Below are 12499 nucleotides of genomic sequence, written 5' to 3'. Positions count from 1 at the left end.
CCTACCACCTAAGTAAGACTAACAGGCCTGTAATTCCCGGGGTTATCCCTATTCCCTTTTTTGAACAGGGGCACAACATTCGCTACTCTCCAGTCCCCTGGTACCACCCCCGTTGCCAGTGAAGACGAGAAGATCATTGCCAACGGTACTGCAATTTCCTCTCTTGCTTCCCACATAATCCTAGGATATATCCCGTCAGGCCCGGGGGACTTGTCTATCCTCAAGTTGTTCAAAATGTCCAACACATCTTCCTTCCTAACAGGTATCTCTTCTAGCTTACCAGTCCATTTCACACTCTAAATGTTTTTAGAGTGCTCACACTCACATGTTTTTACAATCACTCTCTTGCTTGAAGAAAATGGTCTAGTGATCGACTAAGACACTGGATAATGTACTTGTTGGTCACAATGACCTCTCCTTTAAATTAGTGAGACCAAAAGCTTTACTGTATACCTCCTGTCTGGCCAGAAGAATGTTTATAGGAATGACAATCTTCCAATTGCTTGTGATTTCAATAAACAACCTTGCTCCCATTCTAACATTTCCAGCCTGTTATTGTATCCCTACTAAACACAATGCAGGCTGGACGAACACCACCTTATTTCTTATTTAGACAGCATTCAGGACTCAATATGGAGTTCCACTTCAGAGTATGACCTCTGTATTTTATCCCCACAGATTCTACCTGACCAACTTGGTTTCTCCAGCACTTGGAGAACTTAGGATGGTCTTTGTTGGAGAAGGAAACTTTAAGAGATCTGACTGGGGTGTTGAAAAGCACAAGGGACCTGGAGAGCGCAGATAATGAGAAACCAGTCACGTTGTTGAAGAATCGAGAACAAGGGGGTACAGGTTGGCAAAAGAATCAGTGGTGATGCGAGTAAAAGGTTTTAACAGGTTAGGGTCTGGAATCCAGAGAGTCTGGTACAGACAGAGTTGGTTTGAGATTTCAAAGAGAGAACTGAATAATCATATTGAAAAGGAGGAATGTCCATGGCTACTGGGAGAAGCCAGGGAAGTGGCATGAAGTGTTAGCAGAGCCAGCACTGAACAATGGGCCAAAAGGCCTCCTTCTGTGCTGTAACTATTCTGTGATTGCAGACCGAGTGACTGAGGGAGCAACTAGTGAAACGAGCTTATCAGAATGAGTCAGTATGGATCTGTAAATGTTAAGGCATGTTGGATAAGCTTGTCTGAATGCTTTTAAAAAGTTACTAAAGTGGTGGATAAACATGACTTATGGATGCTATTTATAGAGATTGCTTCTGGAACGCATTCAGAAGGTGAACCAGATGAGGTTTTACAATAATTGACAGTGCTTACATGTCTGGCACTAAGCTCTCTTTTAATTTCAGATTTTGATTGAAATCAAATTTCACCATCTGCCATGGTGGGATTTGAATGTTTGCCCCAAAACATTAGCCAGCAGTTCTGGATTACTAGTCCAGTGACAATACCAGTGTTGTAATATCTGTCCTGAGTGAATTTCCAATGAAGAGACTCACTGCAACAAATCTTTTTTTATGGCACCAGCTGCCACATTGCATGAAGTAAAGTCACATGACCCAAAGTATCTTGTTGTGTTAGACTCAGCACATAAATGAATGTGTACTTGTGAAAGTTGGTAAAGAGGGGAGGAAGGGGGCAGCTGGAAGGAATGGCAAGGTCAACGGGAGTTGTGGGGAGGGGTGTGGTTAGTGCCACAGTGACCCAGGAGTTAGAGCAGGTTAATATCCCTCCAACATTTCATGGTTAACTGAAAGTTAGAACCCTCTCGAGTTTCAGACTCTAACTCAGAGTTGAACCTTTTTCAGAATGTTCCTGGTGTTCGGCAATTACCCAGTGGCAACGTACATTTCCCAGACAGCTTCCATACAGAGTCAGGGCTTCCAGGGGGCAGGAGAGGAAGGCAATCTCAGACTATCCAGAAAATGACAGCCAATGATTGGGCAAGTGTACAAATATGTGGAGTTGAGAACAATCCTTTGATTAGATTAGATTAGATTAGATTAGATTACATTACAGTGTGGAAACAGGCCCTTCGGCCCAACAAGTCCACACCACCCCGCCGAAGCGCAACCCACCCATGCCCCTACATTTACCCCTTACCTAACACTACTGGCAATTTAGCATGGCCAATTCACCTGACCTGCACATCTTTGGACTGTGGGAGGAAACCGGAGCACCCGGAGGAAACCCACGCAGACACGGGGAGAACGTGCAAACTCCACACAGTCAGTCGCCTGAGGCGGGTATTGAACCCGGGTCTCTGGCGCTGTGAAGCAGCAGTGCTAACCACTGTGCCACCGTGCCGCCTATAATGCCGCCAATCAGTGATGTACCAATGGAATTAGTTAAAAGAGAAGAGACAGAAAGCAGGAAGTTAAAGATGGAACTAGTGGTATACTGGCATCCTGCAGGGATCAGCACTGAGGCCTCAGTTTTCCGCCATATTCATCAACAATTCAGATGAAGCAAAAGAGTTATATATATATAGGAGTTTGCTGGCAGTCAGGAATTGCAGCACATTGGAACATCTCTCATGTCTCACTGTCAGACAGATGATTGAATTTACCATAAGACATTAGAACATCCCAAAGGGCTTGAAAGTGACAATGTTCTTATCCTGTACCGTTAATCCCTTACAAAAAGTTATGACAAACATGGGCAAACCAAATTGGGAAACCTGACCAGGTTACCACAGCTCCCCTCCCTGGTACTCACTTAGCAGCTCGCAGCTGGTACGCTTCCACTAAGCTGCTGATGTCATTGATGTCTACCACCATTGGTTGACTGGCCACTTGCTGGGGCTGGATGTGGCTGCACAGGTCATTCAGGTACGAGACAGTGCCCACTAGCTTCTGACCAGACTTTGCCTGGGTATAACTCTTGAACAGGTACCTGCAATGCACCAGGAGGCAAATAATCCATCACTAGCAATGCACATGAAGAAAGCAATAGGGGTCAAAATAGTGCAGATGGAGAGAAAAGCAAATTAGCAGAACACTAGATCACACCATACAGGAGGAGGTCATTCAGCCATCAATGCTGGTGTCAGCTCTTTGAAAGAGCTAATAGCTCCATTTCTCTGTCTGGTGAGTTTCATGCACCGTATCACCCTGGTATTAAGCCTAAGCTGATTCCCTACTGCCACACATATGAAGGCAATATGAGTGCTGCAATCAGTAGGGAAGTAGGCACCTGGCAGCAGACATGTCACACACCCAATCACTGCTGCAGCCAGTTGAGATTGCAGGGAGCTGAGTGGAGCCTGCATCATCAGAACACTGAAGACTCATAACTGAGGCACAAAGCAAAACTGACTTCAGGTCAGCTGGAAGGCTGCAGTGTGCAGAGTGGCAGTGAAGGAGAAAATGAGATCTGTAGCAATACTGAACAGTCCAGACTCTCACACCTACAGATTGGCAAGTTGAGATGACTTAGGTTAGTAAAACAACAGGTTAAAAAACAAACCAACAGAAGTTCTATAATAATTATAAACCCGTGGTAAGGTGAAACTAAGGCTTAAGATGCACCACTGATTACTTCTAGATGATTAAGAATCTGATTGTGGCAATACATAATTTCTCCTCTACAGATGCTGCTATACCTCCCCCAGAACTCTTTTTCAGTTTGCTAATCTCAGTATCTTGCTTTTAATACATAGCAATCCCTAAGCTGCTCAGACCTGTACTGGGTTTCTGTTGTTCTGAAAGTATCGCAACTTCCTGATACCATGATCTCATTTTGACTTGGGGTTTATCTAACAGTGAGGCAACAATGCAGAAAACATACCAATTGTAGGACAATACATGACATGACAAACCAGGGAATTACAAATAAGCAGGAGGACTCAACTGCTGTGGCTGATAGCTCAATTACCTGGGTTATGGAAAACAATCAATTATCAGACACAGGTATAGACAGTGCTTGAGGAACAGGGCCAGATGAGGCAATCTCATTACTCAGCAACTCTCTCAGGCCTGAAGATGGGATTTTTTGTTAAGCCCATTTAGACACCCAATGGATACCTTCAAAATGCAGTTAATTTTGCAAATTAAAGGATACAGCAGCCAAGTAAATCTGCTAATAGGTCAGCGCTTCCCAAACATTTTTCTGCTACAGCCCTATTGTAACACCTCAGACTCCATCTGACCTTGGGTGGGAGGACTAAACTTCAGCTCCTGAATAGCACGTAAGGAGAAGTTCAACATGAGGGGAATTGTTTAAATCGCAGGGATTTTTGTAAATAAAAATCCTACCTTCAAAATTGTTTTTCTTTTTAGCAGCAACTGCAGCAGTAATCAGGCCTCAAAATTATATCCATTAGACCACACCCACCAAAAAAAACCTCATGTGGTATTAAAGTTGCCTTGCAGTTGTTAGAATTGACACTGAGTTCCATGATGACTACTGCTGCCTCAGAGCCTTGTGACTCCAACAGCTGGACCTGTGACCATCAGAGGAGTTCTTCAGCCAGTTTGGGAGGGCCTATTCTAGGTGCTGAAGGTACAATGTGGTCATGATGATTAAAAGATTAGGTCAATAGGAAGGAACAGCGGTAATTCTGAGAGTTGGGATGTTTGTGGAATACAGCATGGGAGGACCAAGAAACGGATTGTAAAAAGGATGAATAGAATAGGAATGCAACTGAGCAAAAAAATTAAAATTAACTGTAAAACTTCCATAGGTGTGTAAAAAGGGAAAATGTTTGATTAAAACATATATGGGTCCATGAAAGGCAGAGTCAGTAGAATTTATAAACATACAAACATAACAATTAGGGAATAGAGAAATGGCAGAGAAGCTTAATTACTTTGATTTTTCTGCTATCCTGAAGTTCCCAGAACTCTCCCACATTTACAGATCCAAGTGACCAGGGAAAATGAGGAGTTGAACAAAATTAGTGTTTGTTAGAAGAGTGGGCTGGAGAAGTTAGTGGGGCTGAAGGTTTTTGCTAAATCCCTAGAACCTGAAAAATAACTTTCATCCCAGAGTGTTGAAGGCGGTGGCGATAGAGATAGCTGCTGCATTGGTGATTATCTTGAAATTTTATCGATTCTGCATTGATTACTGTGGATTAGAAGTTGGCAAATGTTGCCCCACTATTCAAGAAGGGAGTGACTGAAAAATAAAGAGGGAATTACAGACCTGTTACCTTACATTAGTAGCAGGGAAAATACTAGAATTTATCTTAAAGGCTGCAATAAAAAGACACCTGGTTGAGAAAGAGCTGATTGGGCAAGGTCAGCATGGATTTGTGAACGGGATATCATGTTTGATGAACGCTTCTGTGGTTTTGTTCGGAAGATGCTACCAACAAAGTTGAGAAAGGAGAGTCAATGGACATGGTGTGAAGGCTGTTCATAAAGTTCCCCACAGATGGTGGTTAGGAAAATTAAAGCACATAGGATAGAAGGTAATGTACCAGCATGAGTTAACGATTGTCAGTTAGCCAGAGAGGAGGAATAAATGGGTCACCCTCACCTTGACAGACTGTGACTAGTGAAAAACCACAAGGATCAGCACTTGGGCCTGAGCTGTTCACGATACATAATCGGTGATTAGGAGGTTGGAGAGAACCTCTTGTGGTACAGAGGTGGCGTCCCTCGCCCGGGACCAGGAGGCCTGGGATCAAGTCCCACCTGCTCCAGAGATGCGTAATAACATCTCTGAACAAGGAAAAGATAGGTTGGAGGTTGGGGACAAAACATAACATTTCCAAATTTGCAGATGGTACAAAGCCAATTGGGAATGTGTAAGAGAGGAAGATGTAAAGTGGCTTCAAGAAGACATGGACAGACTTAGTGGATGGATAAGAACATGACAATTGTAATACAATGCGGCAAAATGTGAGGCTATTCACTATGGTAGGAAGAAGAGATGTGCAGAGTATTTATCAAATGATATGAGGCTGGAAGGTGTAGATGTACAAAGGGAGCTAGGTATTACTTGTCAATAAATCACTGAAGGATGACATGCAGCTGCAGCAAGTTAAGGTGAATGGAACATTAGCCTTTATAGCAAGAGGACTGGAGTACAGGAGTGGTGAAATCTTGCTGCAATTTATTCGGAGCTTGGTTAGACTGCGCCTGGAGTACTGCATGCAATTTTAGTCTCTACCTCAATAAAGATATTATCACCACAGAGAGTGTACAACAAAGGTTCACCAAACTTTTTCTCAGGATGGCAGGACTGTTTTATGGAGAGAGATTGACTAAACTGGCCCTATATTCGAGAGTTTCAAAGAATGAGAAGCGACTTCATTGCAACTTACTAAACTTAAAGGGATAGACAGGGGAGATGCAGCTAAGAGGTTTCTGGAGCCAGGGCAAAAAGAAAGGGCAATGCCACTGAGTGGAGTGGACATTTTTTAATGAGAGGGTTGTGAACCATTGGATTTCTCCACCACAGAGAGCTGTGGAAGCTCAGTCTTTGAATATCTTTAAAGTAGAGATTGATAGATTTCTGACTACCAATGGTACAGAGTGTTATGGAGAATAAAAGATACTGAAGTATTCCAACAGCCTTGACTGTATTTAGGCTGTTGTGATTTTTATGGCTTCCAAATTTATATCTGTATTTAATGGCAGGGCAGATTTGACGGGCTGAATGGTCTACACTGTTCTTATGCTCCTAAAAGGCAATGGTAGGCTTTACATTAGGCTTCAAAACAGAAAATGAATATCCCACAAGAAAGTGAGCTGAATCCAACATCATGAGATCAGCTGACCCCCAGAAGTGTATGCACCGAAGAACAGAGTCTGACACATTCCAATGAGTGCAGCTGATTCCTTACCTTGCTGTCTGCAACATCATGACTGTGTTCTCTCCTTCATATGTGCAGCTGGGTGAGAATGTGACGTAAATGTCTGGAAGACCACTGGACCGTGAATACCCATGACCACCACAAGCCATTCGACACTCCTCAATGCCAGCACTGGCCACCCAGCTGGTGAAGGCTTTCAAGCCAGCAGAGAGAGCATGGAGCTGGAATCAGACAGTAACCATGAGCACAGAGACTGCCAGAGTGCAGAAGGCAATCAAATATAAATTTGGCAGCCAGAGAAATTACAATGGCCTTAAAAGCTCCAGATGATCTGAGCATTGCATTCTATCCTGAGAAGTTCACTTCAGGAAGTGATCCAGGGCACTTCATGTAATAAACAAACAGGCAACATAGGGCCAATGCTACCTCTAATATTAGTGTGTGCATAACTAGGTTGTGCTTCTAAAAGGGACCTTGCAAAGCAGAAAACCAACTGACTGTCACAAAACAGAAATAGCCGTGATCTAAACTAACAGTGGAACAGCACTGAGGAGCAGAAAGGTCTCTTTCACTTCCTAGATATCAATTAACAAATTAGTTCCACACCTAATATCAACATACCTGTTGTACTGCTGGTCAGCACTGTGGAAGATCATGTATGGTCTCCCAGACAGTGACTAAAACTGATATTTTGACAGTCAGTGTAGAAAGATGTGATCTGCTCCTGACTGAACCTGTTATAGGAGCTTCTTAGCTTTCTGCTCCACTGTATTGCTTTACTGTACATAGGTACTGACATTATGGTTTGAGGGAATGCACCCAGTCATTATGCTGTGACTAGGAGGGGGGAAGAAATTCAGTCCTTTCAGTCTCGACCATCAATTTTCTCCCCTGGTCAGTGTACTCCAGGGAGATGCAGCATAAACGGTGTTTAGGGGTTGGAGTGATCAGAGAAACATATGCACCAGAAACTGAACTGAAATAACGACACTTAGGCTCCCAGAATGGCCTTTTAACAATTATCAGGACATGTCAAGGCTACTATTTATGGTCCAATTCTACGTGCCCTTCAGAAAGTGGTGCTGAGCCACCTTCACTTGCTGCCAAAGTTCACATGAAGGCTCTTTCACACTCTATCCTCCTTCCCTCATACCAACCCCCACAGCACCCAATCACCGCAATACCCCAAAACCACTAGCCCACTACCATCACCATCACAGCACCTGGTTTGAAGCAGGGACTAACACCCATATAGCACATTCCCCACCCCTCCCCAGACTAGAATCAACTTTTCTTTTGCATCCACTTAACTCAGTCACAGGTTGACAGCAGCTGTCAGAGTGCCTGTCTGGACTTTTAGATTTCCGAATTACAGTACTGACTGCTGTGATGGGGGGTTTTGAGGGTTGGGCGTGGGGGGGAGGTGGGAGGTGATTTGCCTTCTTGTGGCAGCTCTGCACTATGAAAGAGCTGAGCGACTGGAAGTATGCCTCTGTTTCTTGGAGGAAGGCCTAAGTGGAATGAGGAACTCCGTTCTTTTGTTTAAAAAAAAGGCTGAGTGGCTAGCCGCATAAGAATGCCACATTTCAGAAAATCTGCGCCTTTCTTTAAGACGGTGGGTGAGGACACTGAGGCATAGGGCAAAACTCAACGGTTGGACAACAGCGAGTGAAACAGACAGCTACATCTGGCTGCATGTCTCAAGCAACCTCACCATCTACACTCAAACAAGTTGCAACCAGAACCGGAGCAAGTTTCAAAGGGGAGTAACCAGCCTTGAAGGTACTTCTTCCACTGGCAAAAGAGGATGGCAGAATTCTGGGTGAAGGGGAATTGGTAAGAAATCTTAACCAAGATATCAATAGTGAATTGTCATTCTCTGTATTGGCATTATGCATTCTATAATTCTGTTCGAAGACAGATTGAAGTAGCGTTGGATCACTGGACACCACAGAACATTTTGGAGTGAAGTGGAACTATTACAGATATCTCACAGATGCCACAGAGGCAAATGCAGTACAGTGATCAGAATAATGTAGCACCCTCCATACCTCAGGTAACTGGCTGTAGTCTCCATCATTCATGTCCCCAGTAATACGATGGTACGTTTCCCTCATGAAGTTTCCAACAAACCGGAAGGCATAGGCTGTCACCAGCAGTGGAAACAGCTTGTACTGTTGAGTCTGGTAATCCAGTATCTGGGGTTCAGGATCACTAGCGAAATGAATCACAGGCAGCATTACTGAACCAGGAACCTCAAAATCCAGTTACATTGCAATGTACACCAAGTGAAGCCAACGGAAATCAAATCTACATGGATTCAGAATAAGGATATCAGAGAGATATCATTGAAGAGAGAGAGACATGCTAAAGCTTTCTGATCTTCCACTCAAAATCACAAGCTGTAGATTCATCACCTTTTTCTCCTGCTGTATCTTGTGATCATTTGGCATTCTTGCATTTGTCCTGATGTTTGCAAGGTGAAAAGCTTTGACAACGGGCATGTCTTTTCTTCAAGATTCAAGTTCTATACAACCAAGTGACTGGGACATCAATATGTTTGGAGCTGTGACAGGTAAAGTGCTACTATGACACAGATCAGGCATGATCTCAGTGACTGGCAGAAAGGGCTCAAGGGAATGGATGATCAACACCTGTTCCTTTGCTGCATAAAGGTTAATTCAAATCAAAAGCTTCCACCCTGCACTAAATAATTTTCCTTGTTGGAGGTATGCACCTTGTAGATGCTGCTTGGGTGGCCTGCAGACATTCCTACTCATGACAGTATCGAGTCAAACCACAGAATACTTGTGCCCAACTAGTACAATAACGATTACATGTTACAGCTGAGCAGGCTCAAACAAAATCTATACACAGTCTCAACATGGCTTATCATTAATGTTGTAGAATAAATGAAGGACAGCTAAACCTGGACAAGCCGGTTCTGCACAGCAATCAAGATCTGGAACCATGAATTTTTTTTTCTCCCTCAGGTTAAGAGGTACAAGATTATGAGGACCATCCCAGAATCTGCACCAACTGTGGTAAATTAAAATTCAGAGACTCAGGACAATGAACGGCAGCTTCACCTGGTGTGAGTGCATTGCAATATTGGAGTGTAACAGAGCCACAGTTGCTCTCCCACACCCTCAGATATAAAGGGCAGGCCTTACCCAGGTTTCAGCTCTGACTGGTGTCGGACTGCACTGTAGCGGATAGCGATTGTACATGCTTGAGATAATGCACGTGCAGAGTCTCCTACAATCATTGAGCGTATAAAGACCATCGTGCCGTAGGTCAGCTTGTCACTGGGTGGCTTCATGTACGTCCCATCTGGCATCACCTTAAAAACCCAACAAAACCCATTCATTGCACACTCATAGCTGTGATACATACCTCATTGCTGGATTTGCATCAGGCAATGGGTCTCATGTCAAGCACTTACAGTCTGAAACAAGTATTCCTAAAATAGTTAGAGTTTTGTTTTCAGCAATCTCATTTTGATTTGCCCTACCTTGAAGGTTCCCTTTAATAGCAGTATGGCATTGTTCATTTCCCCTCACTGCCAGAGTCAGAGGAACAATGTTAATTTAATGTCAACTCTATGCTGCTGCGCCCCTTGGTTCAGCATCACAGCACCTCCGATTCTCTGTTGCACTGCTAATGATGTTGAACTGAGGTCCCTCTCTGCCATGCTATGCTCCCTCCACATCAGCATCACGCTAACTACTGCATATTAGAGGGCACTAAAGCAAGTTTTTAAAAAGACTGATTTTAGTGGAACATGGGCTTCGCTGGCTGGGTCGGTATTTATTGCTTATTCTTCATTGACCTTCAGAAGACAATGGAGAGTTGCCTTCTTGAATTACAGCAGTCTATTTGGTGTAGCTGTTTTCAATATTGATAGGAAAAGAATTCCACAATTTTGACCCAGCAACACTGAAGGAACAGTGATATACTTCCAAGGCAGGATGGGCATAGCTTGGAGGGGCATTCCCATATACCTGTTGCCCATGTCCTTCTAGATAGTCGGACGCATGGGTTTATATGGTGCTGTTTAAAGAGCTTTGGTGAGTTACTGCAGTTCATCTTGCAAACGGTCATATTACTGTCATGATGTACTGGTGGAGAAAGTGAATGGGAGTGCAGTGTTAATCGTGCAGGCTGCTTTGTCCTAATGTGTTATTGGAGCCACACTTTTCCAGCTAAGTGGAGCATATTCCATGACACTCCTGATCTGTTCCTTGTAGATGATGAGCAGGTTTTGAGGAAACAGGAGGGGAGTTACTCAGGGCAGAATTCCCACACCCTGCTGTTATACCCACAGTATTTATATGGTTAGTTTAGTTTGGTTTCTGGTCAATGGTGACTCCCAAGATCTTAATAGTGGAGAATTCAGGATACTAACATCACTGAACGTCAATGAGTGATGGTTAAATTCTCTCTGGAGGTGATCCTGGATGTTGTCCAGGTCTTGTTGCATTTGAACATGGACTGCTTCAGTATCTGAGTTATAAATGCTGTGGAACACTGGACAGTCATCAATACAAATCCCCACTTCTGACTTTATGATAGAATCATAGAATCCTACAGTGTGGAAAGAGGCCCTTGAGCCCAACAAGTCCACACCGACCCTCTGAAGAGTAACCCACCCAGACCCATTCCCCTGCCCTATTATCCTCTTTTTACCCCTGACCAATGCACCTAACCAACACATCCCTGAACACTAGGGGCAATTTAGCATGGCCAACTCACGTAATCTTCACATCTTTAGACTGTGGGAGGAAACTGGAGCACCCAGATGAAACCCATGCAGACATAGGGTGAATGTGCAAACTCCACATAGACAGTCACCCGAGGCTGGAATCGAATCCGGGTCCCTGGTGCTGTGAGGCAGCAGTGCTAACCACTGAGCTATCATGCCATCCCTCTCACAAATAAATGATGGAGGGAAGGTCATTGATGAAATTGGTTGGGCCCAGGACACTACCTTGAGGAACTCCTGCAGAGATGCCTTGGAGCTGAGAAGACCGACCAACAACTACATCCATCTTCCTTTGTGCCAGGTGTGACTCGAACCAATGGAGAATATCCCCTCTCTACACCCCTTCATCACCTCCCGATTAGATTATCATCAGAAGCACTGTCATTATCACTAATTTTTGCAAGGGGTTTTAACAATTAATTCAGCTTCCTCAATGCATTGAGTTCTGCTTTTCATTAGTACTGAGGAGTTGGTAGTGAAAGGCTCCAGACAATGAGTAAGACAATAAGGCACAGCCGAACCACACTGTCAGTCTCACCTACTGTCCACTATATTACCTTTGCATATCGCATCAGCATGTTTTCACGTGGTACACGAACATTTTCCAGCTTCAGGTAACCATTATCAACCTCGTCATACCCAAACTTCGGTCCAATATCACCTACCACTACACCTGATGAACAGAATGCAAGAGGGAAGTCAGTGAAATAACTACCACCAATCCAGACACACTGCATTCATTCACAGGGTATAGGTAGCTGTAACAAGGTCAGCATTTATTGTGGAGAAAGTGAGGTCTGCAGATGCTGGAGATCAGAGATGGAAATGTGTTGCTGGAAAAGCGCAGCAGGTCAGGTAGCATCTAGGGAACAGGAGAATCGACGTTTCGGGCATTAGCCCTTCTTCAGGAATGAGGAAAGTTGGCCCAGCAGGCTAAGATAAAAGATAGGGAGGAGGGACTTGGG

At 44.0% G+C, this 12499-nt stretch overlaps 1 protein-coding gene across 3 annotated transcripts in view; it reads right to left on the bottom strand.

The window, feature by feature from the left end:
• acox1 (acyl-CoA oxidase 1, palmitoyl) overlaps positions 1–12499 on the bottom strand; it is a 61035-nt gene that overhangs the window by 5463 nt on the left and 43073 nt on the right. For all 3 annotated transcript variants that reach the window (XM_043714325.1, XM_043714324.1, XM_043714326.1), the window contains exons 6-10: positions 12092–12207; positions 9943–10112; positions 8821–8983; positions 6800–6990; positions 2725–2901 (exon numbers count right to left, since the gene is read on the bottom strand). In XM_043714325.1, coding sequence (XP_043570260.1) covers positions 2725–2901; positions 6800–6990; positions 8821–8983; positions 9943–10112; positions 12092–12207 — 817 coding nt within the window. The remainder of the gene's footprint in view (positions 1–2724; positions 2902–6799; positions 6991–8820; positions 8984–9942; positions 10113–12091; positions 12208–12499) is intronic.

Source organism: Chiloscyllium plagiosum, chromosome 24, assembly GCF_004010195.1.
Source record: "Chiloscyllium plagiosum isolate BGI_BamShark_2017 chromosome 24, ASM401019v2, whole genome shotgun sequence".
Taxonomy (NCBI): domain Eukaryota; kingdom Metazoa; phylum Chordata; class Chondrichthyes; order Orectolobiformes; family Hemiscylliidae; genus Chiloscyllium; species Chiloscyllium plagiosum.
The sequence above is the reverse complement of the archived record's forward strand: the minus strand, read 5'-3'. Positions and strand labels throughout refer to the sequence as shown.